This window comes from Haliotis cracherodii, unplaced genomic scaffold (assembly GCF_022045235.1).
Source record: "Haliotis cracherodii isolate W230 unplaced genomic scaffold, xgHalCrac1.p SCAF_12, whole genome shotgun sequence".
In the NCBI taxonomy this organism is placed as follows: Eukaryota; Metazoa; Mollusca; class Gastropoda; order Lepetellida; family Haliotidae; genus Haliotis; species Haliotis cracherodii.
Genome location: NW_027266267.1, coordinates 16504665 through 16528535, shown reverse-complemented (window position 1 = coordinate 16528535; position 23871 = coordinate 16504665). Strand labels below are relative to the sequence as shown.

General features: G+C 39.2%; 1 protein-coding gene across 1 annotated transcript; it reads right to left on the bottom strand.

The window, feature by feature from the left end:
- Positions 1-5240: 5240 nt before the first annotated feature.
- On the bottom strand, positions 5241-21908 carry LOC139457100 (protein turtle-like). Its single transcript, XM_071238537.1, has 13 exons — positions 21866-21908; positions 21339-21677; positions 17973-18254; positions 15673-15930; positions 8207-8485; positions 7652-7948; positions 7068-7364; positions 6547-6702; positions 6198-6216; positions 5984-6036; positions 5786-5878; positions 5581-5691; positions 5241-5263 (listed from the first exon to the last, which is right to left on the bottom strand). Exons 1-13 carry the CDS (start codon positions 21906-21908, stop codon positions 5241-5243), a joined length of 2250 nt encoding a protein of 749 aa, XP_071094638.1.
- Between the last annotated feature and the right edge of the window lie 1963 nt (positions 21909-23871).

Genomic DNA, 23871 nt, shown 5'->3' with positions numbered 1-23871 from the left:
CAAATATATGTAACTCACAAATTATTGTGTTATATTATGAAATCAAACATGTGCATAATAGTATAGTTTTATATATTTATCATGATTGTTTACATGTAAAATATAAGCTTACATACATGACGGAAAACAAATATAGATATGAGTTTAGATGATGTTTAGAGATGATATTTCTATCACATCGTCAGTTTAACAAAATGGGGAAGTGACATATGTTCACTACAGAGCTCGGTCACATTAACGGTGCTGACTAACAACTAAAACTCATCGATACTGCTTCGCCCGTGGCTCCTTTATTTCGACCATGGTAAGGTTGGGTGGTGGTGAGTGAGGTAAATGTGATTTAACGGCGGCTTCGATACTATTGCACTTACATGGCTGATGGTACTTGTCCGGACTGATGCCAATTTATAGTGCTAGCCCACTTAGATACCATGCGGCTGTTTAACATGAATACCCCACTCAGACACAGTATACTTACTCCTAGCCGATTAGTCCTTGTTTTAGCCCGTTAATGCCGAGCGCTTGGCAGGGTAACAACAAGTATCATCGTTTAACGTATTTTGGCATGACGCAGCCGGGGATCGAACACCGGACCTTCCGCTCTCGGGGCGGCCGCTCTACTACTAGAGAACACCGTTAGGTTGGGTGAATTTGGGATCGCCAGGAGAATCAGCCTTCTGCAATTGTCTTTGGTTGTATACTGCACGTCATATCTGCTTTTTGACGCTTGTTACGAATTTTGTAAAATTCCTTAGTGCATTTGGTAAATACGAGTCAGTCAGTACATGAAACAGAGCAACCAGATCCTTCAGAGAATCTTCAGTGTCCATATTTACCTTTTCAAATTGTAGACTTCATTGTTCATCGATATCGGACATAATAATGTACAGATTTTAGCGGGAGCAAGTAATATCTCTAATCCAGTGAGTTATTGTGTGGATAATGGAATCAGACATAGGACTCTGCTGGCTTGGTGTAGTGTTAACAGGTGAAGGGCGATAACTCCTCCCACTTTATTGACGGGTACACTTCCTTGTGACGAGACGAACGGCTGCAAGATTTATGATGCAGCGTAAAGCAATATTTTTATGTGCTGCACTTATCAGGGTGGGGTGAAGCAGATGTAGATCAGGTCAGATTGCTATGGCTAGGTAGGGTGCCACTCTAACCTCTATCATGCACTCTTCTTAAGAAAGCCTGTATTTATTCTAACATAAGGCGATGTTAACAGGTCGGATGATTTTAAACATTCGAGGCTTCATTACACAATTGACAAATGAATCAAAATTATCTAAAATATCCTGACCAAAGCCAATACAAAATACAATGTATACAATAAGTAGTATCTAAAACTTAAACCAGTATTTTATAACATAAACATATTATGTTCATATACTAAGAGACAAAAGTAACGATGCTTCTGATATAGTGGTGTAAATGTTATGTTATTGAACATAACAACATCATATTTAATTATTCGCCTGTTCAATGTTTTATCACAACGCATTCAGTGACAAAACCTATAGACTGGTAATAGTCCCATTGATATAGAAGCTTGGATAATCTTCGCTGTGCTGTTGAAGGATTCCGATTGTCATGCTTAGTTACGTCTGTATAAAACCTTAACTCAGCCGATGGATACCGAAACAGTAAGATTCAACGATTTATACTATGCTCTTCAAAAAAAGTGTGTGTCTGTCTGTGTGTGTGTGTGTGTGTGTGTGTGAGTGTGTGTGTAAGTGTGTGTGTGTGTGTGTGTGTGTGTGTGTGTGTGTGTGTGTGTGTGTGTGTGTGTGTGTGTGTGTGTGTCTGTGTGTGTGTCTGTGTGTGTGTGAGTGTGTGTGTAAGTGTGTAAGTGTGTGTGTGTGTGTGTGTGTGTGTGTGTCTGTGTGTGTGTCTGTGTGTGTGTCTCTCGGGAGAAAACATAATGTACAATGTGGATTCTACTGTTCACTACATTGGGATATCTGAGAAAGGAAACCCTTCGTGACATCATGATATTAGTGCAATTCACATAGACTGTCACTGTTTCGTGCACATGGGAACACTTAGTATTTCGCAGTTGGGATCCAGTAAGATTATATTTACACGTTAAAACGTTGTCACTACATAATACCATGTACTAATACACGAGTTTTACTGTTGTTTCGATATAGTAAAATAATTTCAATGGGACTTTACAAGTTATTGCTATTGCATATGCATATAAAGTGAATATAATACAATGTAAAACAGTAACAAGTGGGGCGCCTTTGTTAGCTTAATTTAGAAAACAATCAGGTCATCTAAACAATACCAACCCGACCATTGTTGAAATTTTAGCACAAAGACGATCAAAAACATAAACATGATGAGACAACTTATGTGAACTCCCGAAATAGTGGCATTATGTAAAATATGTAGTCCTGAAAAGGGATGAAAATAGTATGAGAAGTTTACCTTGACGGCAGTTGTGAAACAAATCGAAAAATGTACTGAAATAATTAATGTTCAGATTTATAAAATGCAATGCTGTAGTTTATAGATATACAAAAAACATATATCTTTATCCAGTTACTACTCTCGAGGGTCTACTTTGATTTTGTTTCTGGGTTTGTCAGCACAATACCAGTGCTCGTCGGTGTTACCAAAGTGAACGGCACGCCAAGTAAAAACTTAAATACTGTTAAGCCAAACACACTCATTGACTCTCTCATACACAATTCTTGTTATCCTGTTTCCTGCGAGGAAGAATAAAGAACGCAGTCGAGATAAATAATATTTATCCGGTTTGTCTGATAGTCCGGTTTCTACGTTATGAGATACGACTTTCCTTGTATATTCAGTTTCCGCGCTTTATGTTCATAACTATTAAATCACTTGAGTATTTCATAATCTTTATTATCAACATACAGAGGTACATGGATATACCGGCACTGCAGGCGTGTCCTTCCCGCTGACATATATATGTGCAATCAACTTCCTAGATCTATTGTCAGCGACGGTATGTGTAAGAACAGAGATGTGATATTTATTACTTAACCCTGATGCAATAACAGATAACACATCTACAGGACAACAGTCAGATACGTGTGCACACCCACTTGTTTGTGACATGTTCAGTAGCAGAGCTCCAATTGTGAAGATTAGACGGGTGTACAGCATGGACATGTAGGCAGTGTGTCCAACTAGGTCGGTTGCCACACGAAATATATATTGGCAATATATACTTCACCCCGGCATGACCTGGCTTATGTAGACGAGATGTAGTGCTTAGTTTGTATTCATTCAGAATACCTGGATATTCACTCTATGATTTATGTAAATCAGACGGGTACCCATCACACTAGGTCGTGTACACTTATTGAGTAAATGAACGTGCCTCTGTAGAAATGATACAGACAAATGCCCATTAATGTTACAACCAAGATAATGGGGTACTTCTCGGTTTATAGTCATTCAGAATACCTGGATATTTGATATGCGCTACACTTTGACACAGCAGACGTAATGTCACAAATTAACGCGTCATATCTAGTTTCCCCAAATCAGTAAATGCGCTATTGTGTTCCTGGATTTTCTGGTCCATCCCTTGATTGTCTGATTTCTTCACAGGCCGCCATCGCATAGCAGGAGTACTGTGCGGCGTCAGGCAACAGACAAACACTAACTTGTTTCTGCAGTTTGTGTGAGTGGCGGGTGATACAGGTAGTGCAGGACAGGTTTACCCTTTTTTATGAACACCCGGTGTTATCACAAATTACTAGTGATCCATCTATATAATTTCCAATACTTATTTGCCCTTTATGCCCAAATGGATCGGTTTCTGTAGATAATCGAGACTGGTTATGCTGTGGCGTTGGCGTTTAATTTTATGTTATTTTCTATTTCTGGTCTCCAATGAGACGCGTATAATTGTTCAATACATCAGCCCCGAATGTGGTTGCAAAGAAGGCGGGACTTCTTAAGTTAAAACATATTTTCAATTCATCTAACTAAATAAATAAACACACGATTTTAGTCATAAAAACCCTAGACCGCCAACTTCATAGAGTTTATGGATTCTCAGGCCGTTATTGAACAAGTGATATGTGTAATCCTGAGTAGCTGTCATCGTTTCTTAATGACACTGAATATAACTGTACCGACATTGTTGCGGTCATCAGAGTTACTCGAGAATATGGAGCTACCCAAAACGTGGTCAAACTAGACACATGCTAACCATGTCTATGAAATATTTTTTTTCAAAAGAGAAATGTAACATATTTTGTAATCAGTCTCAAATAGGAATGATTTATTTAATAAACTTACATGCTGCTTATGAATTATCACATGAGTTGGTCGCAGTGATGATAAGGTTACTCGAGTTATTCGAGAATATGGAGCTACCCAAAACGTGGCCAAACTAGACACGCTAACCATGTCTATCAATTTATTTATTTTCAAAAGAGAAATGTAACATATTTTGTAATCAGTCTCAAATAGGAATGATTTAGTGATGATAAGGTTATACAGATGCAATATTGTTAAAATGTAAGCTAATTTTAAATTAGTTATTCAGAGCTCTTAATCTAGGAACGCCATGAAGACAACACTCTGCTGTATTATAATGAATATCTTATTGTCTATGAATTTTCATGGAGATACTTGATATAAAAGATACGAAACCGTTTATATTTTCACAAGAAATCTCTGCTGAAAGCAGAGTCTATTGTACGATTCCGACTATATCATGGGCATGTGTTCATGATCCACTATCAAACAGCGATGATGCCAGGTGTTCGCGAAAAGATGATGACATTATTTGACTTTAAACGAATGTTGTTGTTTTTTTTAATCTGGCTGATCAGGTTCCCTCCTTTTGGTTCAACAATGACTGTTACTTCCAGCCAAACAAGAGAAATATGTTAAACTTACAGACATCCGACACTGATGATATTAATTCTAGTGAACTTCCTCTGGTATGTATACATAATCATCAAAACGATGTGTTTATTCGATGTGAAAATATGTTTATTTATTGTGTGTAATATTTTGTGAAAACGGCGATATAGAAATAGTAAAGCATTACCAATATGATTATTCTTGAACCTGCTTGCCAAGATAGAGATTTCAGCTTCTTAAAGTGACAGTGCATTCATTTGCCCCAAAGCAAATAATGCGACAAAACCCTTTCCATATCCAATAGAAAGGACATGTAGGTATACAACGTGTCCCTTGGTCTGTTACTTGAACTGATGTCTTGATGTATACTCTCATCATTAATCATGTATATGGCCAGGGCCTGAAAAACACAAAACCACCGGTAATTAAACATAGAATATGATATGGATTTGATAGTAACTCATGTAAACATGAGATAGTGAGTATGGTTTTATGCCGCTTTTAGCAATATTCCAGCAATATCACGGCGGGGAAACCAGAAATGGGCTTCACACATTGTACCCATTTCGGGAATCGAACAATCATGAAATGAATACGCATTGCCATAGAAGAGAGGAGAAAGCATATGCTCCTGTGTAATACTATTCATTGTAAACAGTTGATCCATCGTAATGACATACGATTCAAACCAGCAAGAGTGTTTCATGTTTTGGTTACCTTGAGAATGTGCCCCAGTGTTCTGGTATGGAGATGCTCTGATTGACTCATAGGTCACAGGGGGAGTCTCTGTCATGCCTTCATAGGTACTTGTATCTGCTGCAGCATCCACTGAAGATGTAATTCATTACGTATTTCAATATTACCTTCACTAGTATACTTCAAATTAATAAGTATTGTGAAAAATGACATAACCTGCAGCTACCTTTAGTATTCTCATAAATCTTCAACTGTGAGTACTGTTGTTTGTCTGATTCCTCCTCCAAATTGGAATACTGAGCTGGAACATTGTTCTGATCTGAAACAAATCAAAGTGAAAACATTGTAATGATTTTCGTGCTAAACACATCTGGGCATAATGGTACTATCAACAAAACGGAAACCAAAAATAACCAGTACCTACCTAATGATGAATATTCTCTGTTGTCCATTTCGACAGTATCAGGATTCCTGGTGCTGCAAAATGAACAAGGTCGATATCTAGCAATCAATAATGGAATTGAACAGTAAACCCCAGTACGGTTTTTGTCTGCCTATTATTTCTATTTACTGTATTTCATAATTTCAGATGTTACTACATTGTGATGTTTAACGTTGACATATTGCATTTATACTACCTTTCTCGTGACGCATTTCCTGGAATACAAGAATAGCCACATGGTATATAATATAAAACATATCACAAACTGTAACGAGTCGAGTGAAGTGTAAACAAAAAAATCACAGAGAGAATGATATAGTAAAATTGCAATTGACTACAGATATATAATAATAGCAACATTTAACAAAAACAATTGCTTGTAAAATTGCATCTTGTTCTGTTAATTTCCATACACTAAAAATAAGAAATTCCGAGAATATTTATTTCAAACATATCCATCATTGTCATGGAACATCATTTTGAATTCAACCTATAGCCTTCAAATAGTATCGAATCATTCGACAAAGAAAATTTATATTATATACCTTTTAGAATATTTCCGAACCTGTACCCCTTTCTGTAAAGTAGCACCAGAAAAATTCCCTCAATGAGCAAAGTAAGAAGAAAAGTTCCTACTGCTGTTCCTGTTATCAACCCTGTAATTGTATATGGTGCTTCGGGTTGTTGATGGCCTGGTGGATCTACAATATAAATAACATATTATAACAGGCGAGTGCTAAACATATGTCACTGTATTTAGGTGAAAAGGTATTCGTTTCCAGTTTTACTACTTTCCAAGAATGATTTGGTGATTGGTCTGAGTGGCGAGTAATCACATAGAATACATAGGTTCGATTCTAAACATCTGTACAAAGTGTTACGTCTGTTTACTTTGAACGTATACAATCTTTAAAAACTTACTTAAATAAGTAAGAATAATAAGTAACCAAATAGTAAACATCCAAAGACTACAAATGCGCATATAGGAAATTCATTTCATGCTGATTAGTTTGCAAATCGATTTAGCTGATACTTCGATTTGTGATTCTACTTGAGTGACACATACCTCCAGCAGTCCTAGTTTCCACAAATACATGTTTACTGGAACCATCATATTCATTTCTAGCTTGTAGTCGGAATGGGTAAATATCTCCCAGTGTAAGCCCAGTCACTTCCACCACCATCATCTTGCCAATGTCATCATAAGAATTATACACAGTCCACGTTCTCGTAGCAAACTGACGATACTCAAGCAGGAACGTCTGAGGGTTTCCACCATTGAAGCCAGGCAGCCAAGATAACCATACCGACGACGTTGTTGCATTATCAAGATCTCTAAACTGTGTAGGTGTCTGTGGTGGCCCTTACAACAAATAAATAAGAAAGAGAATGTGCTTATAGTTTCATTTTTGAATGCTGAAATGTTATCTCATTTATATAAAATTACAATGAAGGTAAAATGAGTAAACATTTTTGAATGATTATTAAAAGATGTGAATATGTGAATCATGAATCAGTCAAGCTTGAATCAGAATTAAGCAACTCACTTTCAGACACAGTAATGATATTGCATGCCATTAACTCGCAAAAGCCATTTCTAGTATGAGAAAGGTTTGAGGTAGGACTTGAGACAATATATTAAACACTAACCTTCAGACACGATGCCGAGCGTGTATGCTACTGAGCCACCTACACCATTATCCACTGTCAGACTGTAGTCCCCGAAGTCCTGCTGTTGGAGGTTAGTAAGGTGTAGTCTGGAAGTGACTGAGATGTCTGAGACAGGGCTGGAGGAACCAGTGAGGTCCTGGCTGGTGCTGGTAGTTCTACTCCAGGTGAATGTAGGAAGGGGGTAGGCTAGGACTGACACAGACACGTTCACGTTACCACCAAGTCTAGAGGCATACTTGAGTTGAGGGGAAACTGTCTCATCTAGTCGAGGAGAACCTTACACAAAACATTTTGCAATGACTCAAAGAAAGATAAGCACCAACATACTCTTAATAAACAAGCACAGTTGAAATATTAAGCATAGTGTCAGAATAACCAGATGTACATGATCTCATAAGCTACTACTACAAGTACTACTAATATTACACATAATGTTTGCAATGTAAAAAATCCCAACTATTACAATCATAAGAAAATGAAGATGAACAGAGTCAAATAATAACCTGTGGACAGATCTTCTCAGGAAGTACTCACATTTGACCAACAACTCCAGGCTCTGGCTGACAGGTGTCCCGATGTTGTTAGTGGCAGTACAGGAGTAGTTCCCTCTTTGTCTGCAGTCTGCTGACTCCAGTCTATATTCTGCTGTCAGGGAGTTATCTGCCCTTGTCAACTCCTCAGTTCCATTCAGTAACTTGATGACTGGCCTTGGATTACTATCAATCTGGCATCGTAAAGTCACTGTGTCAGACTCGTTAACTGTCAATGTGCCGCTGAGTGAGTTGGCGGTGAACATGTTTACATTGGCAGGATCTGAAAAAATAAATATACCTCGTTGTGATGGAAGGATTTGGCTGTACACACTTAATACACTATCCTGTTGTTAACGCATTTAATTTTAAAGATGAAAAACAACTACCATGAGTGTGGCCTACTAAACGCCAGTCTATATTCTGCTGTCATGGAGTTATCTGACCTTGTCAACTCCCCAGACCCATTCAGTAACCCGATGGCTGACCTTGGATTACCAGCACTATCCAACTGACATCTCAAGATAACTACATCAGATTCATTAATTGTCACTGAACCATTGACAAAGTTTGCTGTGACTCCGATTATGGAAAGGGTGTTGTGGCATTTATTAATTGGCATTTTGTCTTCAAGGGGGATGGGGGGGGGGGGGGGGGGGGGTGGGGGGGGGCGGTCGGGTAGCCTTGTGGTTAAAGCGTTCGCTCGTCACGCCGAAGACTCGGGTTCGATTCCCGACATGGGTACAATGTGTGAAGCCCATTTCTGGTGTTCCCCGCCCTGATATTGCGGGAATATTGCTAAAAGCGGCGTAAAACCATACTCACTCACTCACTCACACTCTTCAAGGCCCTGTACTGAAGATGTAAACATGGTTCTTCCTTGTGTATGCCTGCCAAGCTGAAATGTGTAGATATTGTAATTTGCTCCGAAACACAAATAGTCATTATATTCTAGTAACCACAGGCAACCGAGGGTTATGTGAAATTTCTATAAACATCAGAGTCAACTGTACAATTCCGTTTATATCACGAGTATGTGTTAATGAATTACTATCAAATAGTGATGATACCAGGTGTTCGCGAAAAAGGTTTCATACGTCAATTTGGAAATGTAAACCATTTTGAATGTTGTAACCATGATCAAACAATTTCTGGGCTAGAGTTGTATGACGTTCTTTGAAATCATGGCAGAAAGAGCATGCTCGATTGTACCTCAAAAGTTGTGAAATGTAGACACTAAGGAGAGAAGCTTCTGGAATGTTGCTCGACTAAAAGAGAAATTTGACTTTGGGAAAGTCATCCCTCTTGTCTTACGGTCTTGTGGAGAGTGTTTTATCATTCTGAATCTTTATGCATATATAACGGTCTCATTTCTAATTCGGATTGGTAAATCAGTGGAAGTGAATTAGCTATTTCATAGTAATTGAATAATATCAGATCATTGCTAAACCTGAAGCTTCTTGGCCAAGTTACCTTGCCTGAAATTTGCCAAAATGGGAGCGCAAGCGTTCACATGGGGATGCCTTATTCCTGCATAAATATCTTCCCCCCAAATCTTACAAAAGTCAAGCATTTCAAATAATGTTTTCTCAGTAATATTCAGTAGGAATTTGCTTTCATTTTAAGACTAACTGACCTGAACTTCTAAAGATAGGTATGTAACTATGTCTATGGTCACCACATTTTGTAACACAATGACCCACAGATCAAGGGATGAACTTTTTCTTTAAGTTTGGTGCACAAAGTTAAAAACAAATGTTCTAGGTTTTCTTCTGAGATTGTGAAAAGACATGCAAATACTTTGAACTTTTAAGAATCCATTTGGAATAAATTCCATTTGTCTCAACTACCTTCTATGAATATACAGAAAGCCCTTTCTTGATTATATAAAGGAGGATTATGGTTAGTCATTGAGACAAGGATTTAGTGGTAGGTTTGCTGTGCCAAGCAATATATCTCGCATTAGATGTATACTTGTTCACACATATGTCCAGTATTCTAACAATAATCCTTACACAGTATATCCACTGTCACCTCCGCAGATTTTAATCTGAAGTCCCCAGACATGGACTAAGGGTGTTGGTAGATGTACAAACATATGTCCAGTATTCTAACAATGATACTTACACTGTACATCTACTGTCACCTCCACAGAGTCAGATCTCACTACAGATGTCCCCACAATGAACTGAGGGTGTTGGTAGCTGAACACACATATGTCCAGTATTGTAACGATGATACTTACACTGTACATCTACTGTCACCTCCACAGAGTCAGATCCCACTACAGATGTCCCCACACAAGAACTCAGGGTATTGGTAGCTGTACACACATATGTCCCTGTCTGTGATCTCTGTATGTTACTGATCGTCAGAGTAGATCCTGTCTGAGAGGTAAAGCCGCTGCCATCTTTCCTTGTCCATGTCACAGTAGCAGCAGGTTTGGAGTCCACAGAGCAGGTCACAGTCAGAGTCTGTCCCACACAGTCTGAGTGGAAGCGGTAACTGACACAGAAGGTCCATCTGAAGAATGATAACATGCAAACATATGCATTGAGTGACTCTACTAATACGATTTACACTTATACTAAACCCCCAGCGTTGATCCACTGAGGCTATTGCTCCCCTGATAATACTCTGACTAACACTTACATTGAACCTCCAGTGTCACTGGTGACGATATGTTTCCTCCGAGGCCATTGCTTCCCTGACAGGTATAGGATCCTCCACTGGTCCTGCTGACGGAGCTGATGGTGAACACTGCACCTCTCGCTGATTGGATAACAGAACTGTTGTGAGTCCACGTGTATGACGTCACTGACGGGTTAGCTGCCGTCACTCGACATGTCAGCTGGACATTCTGCTGACCTATAAAGACTCTGTGTGGCCGACATGTGGCGCTTCCTTGTGTCTCTAGAACCACCTCTGCTGGATCTGTGCAGCAATAAACAATCTGACACACTCATAATAACAGAAAAAAACTGCCGTTGCCAATTCACTTATAGATAATGTAACAAAGTGACAATATATATTACATGTGACATGCGTCAAAGAAAACTGCTTTACGAAAAACTCATGGCATCACTAGGACAATGAACTAAAATGTTTGAATGTCAATGTTAGATGAAACTTAAGTCTTCCTACATGTTTCACATCAACCAGTGAGATATGCATAAATTGAACCCTACATTTCACATGCCAACAAAATCGTACCCAAAACACAAAGCTCACTTTGCTCTTGATTTCAAAGTTGTGGGGTGGAGACTACATCAGTACATGTAACGTAGTACCGCTAGTTAGTTTAATCATATGAATGGAAGGGAAATACTATAACAAGATTTGTGTTGACTGCACTTGATGAGTGATAACACATTGCAAACGTGGTCAAGTGTCTGATATGAACACAGTACGCAACAAAGGCCAAGGTTATGAGAACTCAATCTCATGTATACACTATTAATGACAAATTCTATCTGAAACCTCCGGCCCTTGTCGAAGTGATAGTAGGTGTTATAAGTTGTGTTTTAGATTACAACGAGAAAGCCTGTACATGATGGTTCGGTAGGAATGATGTTGTTGCACGTGTTCTATACGGTCCTGTTGAAGCATGAGTGAGGTTGTTACGCCGTTTTGGACAGAATATCACTGATATCAGGGCGTGTCAACCAGATTTGGGAGTACTTCCCTAAGTGTTGCGTGTCCGTGACGTTCACCACTTTTGTAAAGCCCACAAGCGCGGTTGAGAGTAGAAAGACGACGTCAGCAGGGCTCATAACCTGCGGAACAACGCATAACCTGCAGACATTTATGTCCTTCCTCTTCAACCCTCGACATAAACACAAATACTCTTCACAGATTTGAATTCTACAGGACATTCTCTCTTCAGTGATATCATCTGCTGTCATTTTAGGCAAAGAAAATACTTCGTTACATCGTAAATCCCGTCATTTTGCTACATTACTAAATCAACCTTCACTGCGCTATACAGTGTATGTTTTGAAATCTAAATATCTTATGTTTAGTTGGAAAACTTAGTTATCCAATAAAAAATAGCATATAAGTGATCACAGGTGTATGTTATTTTCTCAAATTCCCATATATCATTTTGAAAGGTCGCCGATAACCCTACAGAAATTCAAAGTTCTTATTCATGTTGTCAGATCACATTTCAGAATAGTAATTCCACAGCTCCTTCCTTGTCGGTACAACTACTAAGCCAGGGCCGGGACTTACTTCGACCGATCCGCACGTCACGAGTAGAGCACTCAGAAGCCTCAAAGTCTCCAACACATGGTGATTGAGCTTCTGTACACGTGTATGCCGTACATCGTTGTGACATATGTGGCTGGAAGAACGTCCCTACTGCAGCCCGACATTGGGCTAAAGAGATACCCATTTTTTTCCTTTAAAGTGAAACACGACTATCACAGCTGACGCATGCGCACCTCTCTCTGAAAATCACCGATAACCCTTGAATCAGTTATAGTCCTTTAGAAAACGCGAACTCCGAAGATGACTTTCCGCAATATTGGTTAGTGCTTACAGAATCACGTTTCACTTATGCAGGAAAAAAGACGACAAAACATCATGTACATTTCACAGCTTAGACATATACATCCCTCAATCCATCATACATTTTGGAATCACATGACAAATCGTTTTGTCTCTAATACAAATGAGTCCGCTTGAAAAAATGTATTTGAGTAAAATGTAAACAACGCAAAATTCAGATTTTACATTGTGTGATGTATTCTCCTTTTGCAAGAGATCCATTCGTCTTTCCACTGCATACATTGATTCGAATACAAAAAGAAATTGCCAAAGATTCCGTTCTGCATGACGCAATGATTGACTTATTGAAGGTACTTTTCTGCATTTCTGACATGTTCTCATGCTTACAATGGAAAACATAAACGCCAATGAAAATACGCAGATTGTCAGATTGTTTCTGCGTACTTTCATAACATATTTATGTACATACCATCCCTGAACCACGAAAGTCCTACTCTGAAAATCCCGCGAATAGTGAACACGCCATTTTTTAATAGTCGCTGACAGGAGGTGATGTAAACGTATGTAACATTTGTTGGTGAAGGTCGGGTGAATAAACATACACACGATCTCTTACATATTTTGTCACGCAATTCTGATTGTTTAGACATTATTTACAAAAGAACTTGACAAATGTAGTGTCGTATACCATGTTTCCTATCATAAAACAAATGTTAAAATATGAAATGTCCATGTAAAGCTCTGCGAACAGTACATGTTTCCTTTAGAGTATAATATTCAATATTGTAATTTCATATATTGATTTGGTTTTAAATGTTTGATTTACCATTACACTTCCACAGCCCATGCTGACGAGCGTCACCGAAACGTTCCACTGTTCGCCTGTAGACACGTTGCACGACCATCAGAGCTGTCCAGATGGGACCTGAACTCATCTGTGAACAATATACTATCCCAGTCTTGTCTTCTGATTCTCTGATGCTGTCTATACCAAGAAGCACAAACGAGAGTATCACTGAACCTCGGGACTGGATATTGTGCTACCTCAAACTGTTGTGTACGGTTCTGTCACTAATTAGTCTCACCTGAGGAGCTCTCCGAGCTGTTAATGTGAGTTTGGAATGGATTCCGTAGATGCACCAATAGGATCTGTTTGTCTTGTTGACGTGACGTCACACGAGGACGCCCGAGCAGAGGCAAGTCATAATGATATTGTGTTTCGAAGAACATTGAATGTCTGCCAACTTCGGTTTACACCATTCCTGTTTTTAGCAAATCAACGGCACGTAGACGTTGATTTCATCATCGCGTAAGTGTTATTAATGATTTAACAAAAGTGTTTCTAAGAGCACTTTCAATTATTGTGTACTGTTCAGATTAAATAACACACGTTAAGAAAGACGCAAAGATCCAAATTGGGCGCCGTGCATCAACATGAAAGACATATTTATTGTATCTTTTAAAACTCATATTAAGCACTGTTACTTTTCTCCGTTAGTACATGCATTATACGTAGCCAAAGAACATAAAACAAGCCAAGACGTACATTACATTCGGTCCCCCGCCGTGATATTGCTAGAATATTGCTAAACGCGGCGTAAAACCATACTCACTCATAACATTTGATGTTAAGGCTGTTAAGATTTTTTACGCATAACAAAATCTCAGACAATAATTAGAAGGTTTTTGTGTTTTAAACCGGTCTAATAATGGCAGTTAAATTAATACAATCGGATAGGAACTTTTATTTTCGTCATCAGTGCCGCGCGACCGTGGATATGCTTTTGCAAGTCGACACCAAAGTTCTGAGACATATCATATCCTTGCTACAACCGAAAGCGATGTTCCCGCTTCCAAACGAAGCTGTTCTATTGCACTGCAGACAACACTTGGCCAATTCATGACGTTTAACAAGCAGTGATTGTCCATTTGTGTTATTCCATCTGGACGTTATCCACACACATTGAGACCTGCCTAATATCACGCCGGATAGCAACATTTTAGCAACAACTTCTCCTCGAGTACTCCAAAATTATTGTTGTGATTGCCATGTTAATTAAGTGTAAAAGTTCTAAATGTCAAGGTATTTCTTTAAATCCTCAATTAACTAGTCCAACGACAACTACAATCTTACATCGTTTAATACTGAAGCTAAAGTTTAACATTTTCGCACAGTCGTTTAGCAAAGTCACCAGTGTTCTTACACCTATACTAACACTGACTGTCGCACTGCCACCAGTGTAGACTATAAACGTACACTGAACATCAACACTGACTGTACCACTGTCACCAGTGTAGACTATATACTTACACTGAACATCAACACTGACTGTAACACTGTCATCAGTGTAGACTATATACTTACACTGAACATCAACACTGACTGTCGCACTGTAACCAGTGTAGACTATATACTTACACTGAACATCAACACTGATTGTACCACTGTCACCAGTGTAGACTATTTACTTACACTGAACATCAACACTGACTGTACCACTGTCACCAGTGTAGACTATATACTTACACTGAACATCAACACTGACTGTAACACTGTCACCAGTGTAGACTATATACTTACACTGAACATCAACACTGATTGTACCACTGTCACCAGTGTAGACTATATACTTCAACTGAACATCAACACTGACTGTAACACTGTCACCAGTGTAGACTGTATACTTCAACTGAACATCAACACTGACTGTAAGACTGTCACCAGTATAGACAATATACTTACACTGAACATCAACACTGACTGTACCACTGTCACCAGTGTAGACTATATACTTACACTGAACATCAACACTGACTGTAACACTGTCAACAGTGTAGATTTTATACTTAAACTTCACATCAACACTGACTGTAACACTGTCACCAGTGTAGACTGTATACTTACATTGAACATAACACTGACTGTAACACTGTCACCAGTGTAGATTATATACTTACACTGAACATCAACACTGACTGTGACACTGTCAGTACTCCCGTGTGTATTAGAAGGCTGACATCTATAGGAGCCTGTCTTAGATCTGTAAGCTTGTCCCTGGAGTATGGCCCCACTGCTGAAAGCTGTTCCATTGTGTAACCACCTGTAGGTACATCCGGGTCTACAGAGGGCGGAGCACGTGATTGATGGAAGAGCCTGGTGTTCTGTCACAGTGTAGGAGGAGGTGGAGGGGGTCAGAGACATCTGGTAGGGCCCGTCTGGAATAAATGGTAATACGGCACTTATACTGTGTGTAACATACATAACTGCTAAACAAAACGGGAGTTATAACAAATGTCATAAATATATGGAATGGAAAGATATGTGTTGGTGACAAATATAGAAATAGAGATATGACATATAACAAAAGAGCAAGCATTAGCACATCATTAGGTCTGGTTTTGTTAGTGAGTGAATTTTGATAAATGTCGCAGATCAGAAATTGAAACCATATTAAGAAGGCCTGTATATAATCGGTTTGTGGTCAAACAAAACAGTGGTTGATTCAACCTGTGTTTCTTGGCAATTCAAATAAATTGTATAACAAAATGAATCAAGCAAATAGTCCACGTATATTTATGACAGAATTATACTATTAAACATGGTATGGGCGTTGTACCTTCTACACCCGACTGTATATGAATAGTTTCCTTCTTGGTAATTGCTACCTTCTCTCTGTTCGAAGGATGGGCTAGCCTATTAGTTAAAGCGTTCGCTCGTCACGAAGACGTCCAACGTTCGTTCCCCACATGTGTACAATGTTTGAAGCCCGTTTCTGGTATCCCCAGTCGTTATATTGCAGGAACACTGCCAAAAGCGGCATGAACCAATACTCACTCACTCACTCGTTCTGTTGTGTATCAAGACCGAATCAGCAATAATGCCAGGAATGGGAAATCTCCCCTAAAATATAGATTGCTTCCCGGACTGGCATGACGCAGCTGGGAATAGCAATGGCAAAGATCAGAATAAGACATGGAATACACAACCTCTCAAAATTGTGTCACTGAAAATAATTTCGGAAAGATTGTGAACCATTTTCGAAAAGTAGTTGGCCTTAATTAAGTTTATTGAACAAAGTGATATCACATAGCTTGAGTGTAGTGAAAAACAAAGTAATATTATGTAGTCGGAGTGCAGTGTCAAACAATAAACAAACTACATCAACAAAGTGATATTATGTAGTCGGAGTGCAGTGTCAAACAATAAACAAACTACATCAACAAAGTGGTATTATGTAGTCGGAGTGCAGTGTCAAACAATAAACAAAATACATCAACAAAGTGATATTATGTAGTCGGAGTGCAGTGTCAAACAATAAACAAACTACATCAACAAAGTGATATTGTGTAGTCGGAGTGCAGTGTCAAACAATAAACAAACTACATCAACAAAGTGGTATTATGTAGTCGGAGTGCAGTGTCAAACAATAAACAAACTACATCAACAAAGTGGTATTATGTAGTCGGAGTGCAGTGTCAAACAATAAACAAACTACATCAACAAAGTGATATTGTGTAGTCGGAGTGCAGTATCAAACAATAAACAAACTACATCAACAAAGTGATATTTTGTAGTCGGAGTGCAGTGTCAAACAATAAACAAACTACATCAACAAAGTGATATTGTGTAGTCGGAGTGCAGTGTCAAACAATAAACAAACTACATCAACAAAGTGATATTGTGTAGTCGGAGTGCAGTGTCAAACAATAAACAAACTACATCAACAAAGTGATATTTTGTAGTCGGAGTGCAGTGTCAAACAATAAACAAACTACATCAACAAAGTGATATTATGTAGTCGGAGTGCAGTGTCAAACAATAAACAAACTACATCAACAAAGTGGTATTATGTAGTCGGAGTGCAGTGTCAAACAATAAACAAACTACATCAACAAAGTGATATTGTGTAGTCGGAGTGCAGTGTCAAACAAAAAACAAACTACATCAACAAAGTGATATTGTGTAGTCGGAGTGCAGTGTCAAACAATAAACAAACTACATCAACAAAGTGATATTATTAAGTCGGAGTGCAGTGTCAAACAATAAACAAACTACATCAACAAAGTGATATTGTGTAGTCGGAGTGCAGTGTCAAACAATAAACAAACTACATCAACAAAGTGATATTATGTAGTCGGAGTGCAGTGTCAAACAATAAACAAACTACATCAACAAAGTGATATTATGTACCTTGAATGTTTGCAGGGTCTATCAGGAATAGCATGTAACTGTCATGTAACTTGCTTCCAGTACTCACACTGAGGCTCCATGTTGTACCCCTGGCTCCACTCTGACTCCAGACCCTGACTTTCTATCGCTCTACATCTGTAGCTGTGACTGTCCCGGGAACTCACTGTGAAGGTGTAGGGGGAACCAGGGGAGGTAACTGTGATGTCAGTGTTGTCACGCTGCCAGGTGTAGGTCAAGGTCAGACCATGGTCAGCTGGGACAGTGGTGGAGGTGGAGTTGCAGGTCAAGGTCACTTGCTGGTTGTAGACAGGAGTTGTGGACACTGGACGGACAGGTGTTGTAGGCTTGCCTTTTACAGGGATTATTTAATGTTATAGATCATGTGGTTATGTCACAGTGCAGGTGTATATTACAATATATGCTAAAGATGTTAATGAGTCTACTATGTTCGAATGTACCTGAAATACTTTCATATGAAATGTCTTGTGTTAACTTGTGAAATAATATAAACAATTTAACAATCTGTAATGTTAAACAACACTGACTCTGTGCAAGTGTATTAATAAATTCTACAGCCTTTTGAGCAATCTGTGTAACAATCTGTTAAAACGTGACAACACACATGTGACCGACATGTCATGATATCTTGATTTCGGGTGAAATTTCAGAAGCCGTGAAGGTAAGGATGTGACAGCTTGACAGTGTAAACAATCTTGTAGTTACACGATTATCAGATGTGATCCTTGTGATGTGGACTCGATGTTCTGGCCTTTCACACGGATTATTAAATAGGTTATATGTCATGTGGTTATGTCACAGTATAGGTGTATATTAATATATACGCTATATGTGTTGCTGAATCCACTGTGTACGAATGTGCCGGAAATATTTTCATGTGGAATATCTTGTGTTACATAATTTACTTTAGTTTTACTGTAGGTTATCCATAATAATCGTGAATTATGACAAATCATCCTGGAAGTACAGCATGCATTAAAGGAAGCTGAGAAAATACAAGTTTCTCTTACAGACCTAACAGTATATATTTAACAAAACAATCATCCCTTTCCATATCTCTTCCCATTCTCTATCAGCCTATACTCATCCCACTCTCCAGCAGCCTATACTCATCCTATTCTCTATCAGCCTATATGCATCAAACTCTCTATCAGCCTATACACATCCCATTCTCTATCAGCCTATACTCATCCCATTCTCTATCAGCTTATACTCATCCCATTCTCTATCAGTCTATACCCATCCCATTCTCTACCAGCCTATACCCACCCCATTCTCTATCAGCCTATACTCATCCCATTCTCTATCAGCCTATACCCATCCCACTCTCTATCAGCCTATACTCATCCCATTATTTATCAGTCTATATTCATCCCATTCTCTATCAGCCTATACCCATCCCATTCTCTATCAGCCTATACTCATCCCATTCTCTATCGGCCTATACCCATCCCACTCTCTATCAGCCTATACTCATCCCATTCTCTTGCAGAGCTACAGCTGAGAATATGGTTTGTGTTTATCAGCCCATCTTGTAACTGTCCAGTAAACTTTACTCTTTAGAACCAATGTAGCCCAGGTGTGTGCCCACACAGGGATCTCATGTGTAACTGTTAACCTTCTTTAGACAATATACTGAATGCAACTGTGAACTGTTATACTATTGGTAACAACATTAGGGACTGAGACCACACTGCTTTCAATAGACTAACATTTTGATTTATAATGCAGTGGGGTTTAACGACAACACTTTTTAACCAATCAGATCCGAGAACATACCTACTTTTTATGTTACAATCCAGCACACACAGGGATCTCCAAGTTACAGGATGCAAATACTCCCCCATCTCCGAAGCCCTGATGCAGACCATATGTGTAACGGTTGACAATCAAACCCAATGCAAGGAAGAGCTTTAGGCTAACGTAAAGAAGAGATTTAGACTGATGTTAAGAAAACCCTCACTTTAATGAGGGACACATTGTTATACACGGAATAAATACAACCGAGAACAAAACGTGTGTACAATGCAGCAAATATTTAATGTATTTTAGAAAACAATACATTAAATGTTCTCAAAACAAGAACATGATATGTCATGAGATCTCCATAAACTTGCGTTTTTACGGATATAACTTGTTATTACAAATATTGGTTACATAAGTGGTGCCAGGCAGGAAAGTGTGGTATGTCGCGGCCAGGGATGGAACCCCCGACCTTCCGCTCTACATCAAGACCATGGGGGCGGTCCATATATCTCAAGAATGAATAATGTCAAAGTATGCGTGGTGCTCGTGGGCTGCCTATTAACAAATTGACTTACTTTGATATACTTTTCTTTTTTAGGGTTAATTGCTTCTCAGTTGGAACCTGGTCACTCGCAGCTTTTCAGGTAGGGAATGATAAGTATGGCTTATGTTTGGCAACCATAATTATCACACATTGTGACCCTCAGCTATTAAATCCTAACTTTTCTTGTGTTAGTTCTCTGTAAGCCCAGGCATCCTCTGTTTGGTAGCCATTTGCCGACGTCAGCACAGATCGGCACTATGCAGTGCATACTTTGTTTTTATTAGGATGCATTGTAAACCTTGTGATGTGGCTTTCTATTTGCGATATGGTGTATATAACAGTCGCATCCTAAAATAGATACGAGAATTGCGACGTATCCCAGAACAGCATCGTAGTCGTAAATAAAATATTTCATATACATGAACGTCTTATATGCTTCACTATGGTACTTTCTGATAATCTCTTACTTGGGGTCCCTCCCCATTAGATGGAATGCCGGTCGTATGACTAAATACAGAACCATTGGTATGAGCACATAGAAATCATAATCTTGTTATCAGGGATATTTCTTAGTGAACATAACGAATAATGCACTCAAAACTATCATCCTCGAATAAATGTCATTGTATTATGATAAACACCCTGGACTCATTCAGTAACATAGATGTATTTGGAATGTTACTGTAAGTTAGTTTGTTCATACATAGCATGGATACAATCGCTCACTATGAAGAAAATATTTTCTGCAAGACAATTGATAGTTTTATGGCTGACAGGATATGCATAAGGTCGAACACGTGGTATAAAATGGCCTAACATTCCTACGATATATCAAAATTAATGATGTATATTTTGGTATAAAATTCACTTTCACTCTGTGGGATTACGTGTTGCACCATGAAAGAATAGGCGATGTATAGGCCTGAGTGATTTTACAATAATGTGTGGGGAGCATGCCTATACTTTATCATTGACGAAGTAAGACGCATATATGCCGTAATATGTGGGGTTCTAACTTAGATATAAAGCTTACTCGCATATAAAGATGTAACGAATTGCTGTCTGAGTGGATTAAATTAAGGGAGACCATGCAACTTATTAATTATTATTTAAATAGCCACTCACCCAGGACAACAAGTTTCTGTCCACAGTTCTGTATCCCAGCAGTAGCCCCTCCAGCCCTACACGTGTATGTCCCTGCATCAGATGTCTGGATGTTGCTTAGGGTGAAGGTGACATTCCTGGCTGCTATGTTCCCCTGGTACACCAGTCTGTCTCTGTAGCTGCCAGTGGGGAGGAATGTCCCAGTACCTGTCACTATGAACACAGAGACACCAGCAGGACTGACAGTGTAGAAACTGGTACCTGTCCCCAGACCTCCCTGTGGAATCTCCCAGCTGAACCTGGCTGTGTCAGACACTGCAGACAACACTGGACTGGCACTGGGTGCACCTGACACAACACCTGCAGGAAGAAGTCATTCACGAGGTAGGATTCTGCACTACGCCAAGTAGAGTCATGATGTGATGGGTAAAATGGAAAATATTCTTTTTACAAGTACATAAGATCATTACTGTTTCATCTTCAATCATCACAAAATAAAAGATGTAAAATGTGCACCATCACGCATATGTCTGACACGAAAGACGTACCTGCAATCAAATATAATACAGTAGCAGCAACTGTCTTCGTCATGCTGTTGTCAGGCACCTTGGTGAGACCTGGAATGAAGTTTCATCGTTTATCAGGTGGTTGGATACTGTTTTGAGATGTTATTATAACCCCTAACTCCTAACCCATTATCATATAATGTCACAGTCACTTACATACACCGTTACACACACTCACACACACACACACACACACACACACACACACACACACACACACACACACACACACACACACACACACACACACACACACACACACACACACACACATACATACATACATACATATGCATTATGTTTCTAGGTTTGTCAGCATCATACGATCGTCACTGATTATCTCCGACGATAAGGCGTACGGACATTGGACTGGCCCTCTACTCTGCTGGCATGTCCTCGATAGAGCACCAGTGGGATGTTCTCGGGATGAGAGTAAACAGTAGACCCAGCACCCGCCAACGTGGCCGAGCTTGGGTTAACTCTTCAGGTGGAATGGCAAGGGCAATTGTACGCAAATTAATCAACAGTATGTCACCAAGGTGTCAGGTATGCATTAACCAACATGACAGACACTACGTTTACCATTCTACGCGCATGGGGCTCAGAAACAAAAAGAATAACAAGAGTTTGCCACTAACGTGGCTTTTTCCCCCGCCCCGGCCTGTTGCAGAATTTATGACATAATTAAATCTAAACAAACCCTGACCTTTTTTAACCAAGGTGGAACTTGTCATGGAAATTGTGAAAAAAAGAAGACCATCTTGTTGCCATGGAGACGTAAAAAATAAAAAATTCTAAAATTTATAAATAGCAAAAGGCACCAGTTCAGTATGTACCTGACAGACCTGCAAAGTTTGATGAAATAATATTGAACGGTTTATGAGTTATGCTCCGGAAACGAAACGTGACGGACGGACGGACGGAGCCCGTTTCTATATACCCCGCCAACTTTGTTTTGGTAGGGGATAATAATAAGGTGGAATCTGAACATCGAACCACGATCATTGGATGCCTAAGGCATTAAGTGATGCCTTTGACAACAAGGCCCGCTTCCTTACTAGAAAGACAACTAGTCTGATATGAATACATCAGTTGTACAGTACGTACTGGTACAAACATATCTGATCTTTAAGAGGATATTTCTGAATACATTCATCGGTACGTTCTTCTCATTTCACACGTGCATATATTTACTTACATGCTTGTGTGAACAGGAGTATGCGACTTCAGTATTATGGACTAAGGGACACAACTCTGCATAACCCTTAAACCACAAAGGTGCTCCCACTCACATCAGTCTGTGTTCAGTAAGCTGTCAGCACCATACGGTCCTCACTGATTATCTCCGACGATAAGGCGTACGGACATTGTTATAATTTTTACCCTTCACCTAAGATCATTTATACATAGGCGACACATGTGTACAGAGAAAGGCAGGATTGACGTACATGAGTATTTTGAGCTACTGTAGGTTATTTATGTCATACAGAAGAAGCGTTTACAGTTTGTAGGTTCACAATGTAAACACAAATAAATTAGATGCCTTGTGATTAGATTAGAAATATATTTTGTACATACCTGCTGAGACTTCACTTTGTAACGTATCAATCGTTGCTTCAGTCGTCGTGTGTGACCGGGTAGCTCAACACGGAAGTAATATACAAGGTCGTGTTTACATGAATACCAGTCGCTTTAAACTAGTTCAGTAGTGTCTAAATATAGCTGAGTCTCTGGCTTACTGTTACATACGTGATTGAGTGAGTGAGTGAGTGAGTGAGTGAGTGAGTGAGTGAGTGGGTTGGTGGGTGAGTGAGTGAGTGAGTGAGAGTGATTCAGGGGCGATATGTAGTACATTGTATACAGCCATATGCATTGCCGTGATCTAGTTAAGAAGGGATAGTTCCGTTTGTGTACAGCCCAGTTATTGTGTGAAGATGGACTGTCAATACAGATACAACTATATCGTCAAGGTAACATTAGAATTGATT

Excerpts from the sequence above, each read along its gene's own strand:
- LOC139457100 (XM_071238537.1), bottom strand. The coding sequence starts at position 21,908 with ATGACGAAGACAGTTGCTGCTACTGTATTATATTTGATTGCAG. Across the intron at positions 21,678-21,865 it reads TGTATTATATTTGATTGCAG|GTGTTGTGTCAGGTGCACCC; the intron begins GTACGTCTTTCG and ends TTCTTCCTGCAG. Across the intron at positions 7,365-7,651 it reads GCTCGGCATCGTGTCTGAAG|GGCCACCACAGACACCTACA; the intron begins GTTAGTGTTTAA and ends ATTTGTTGTAAG.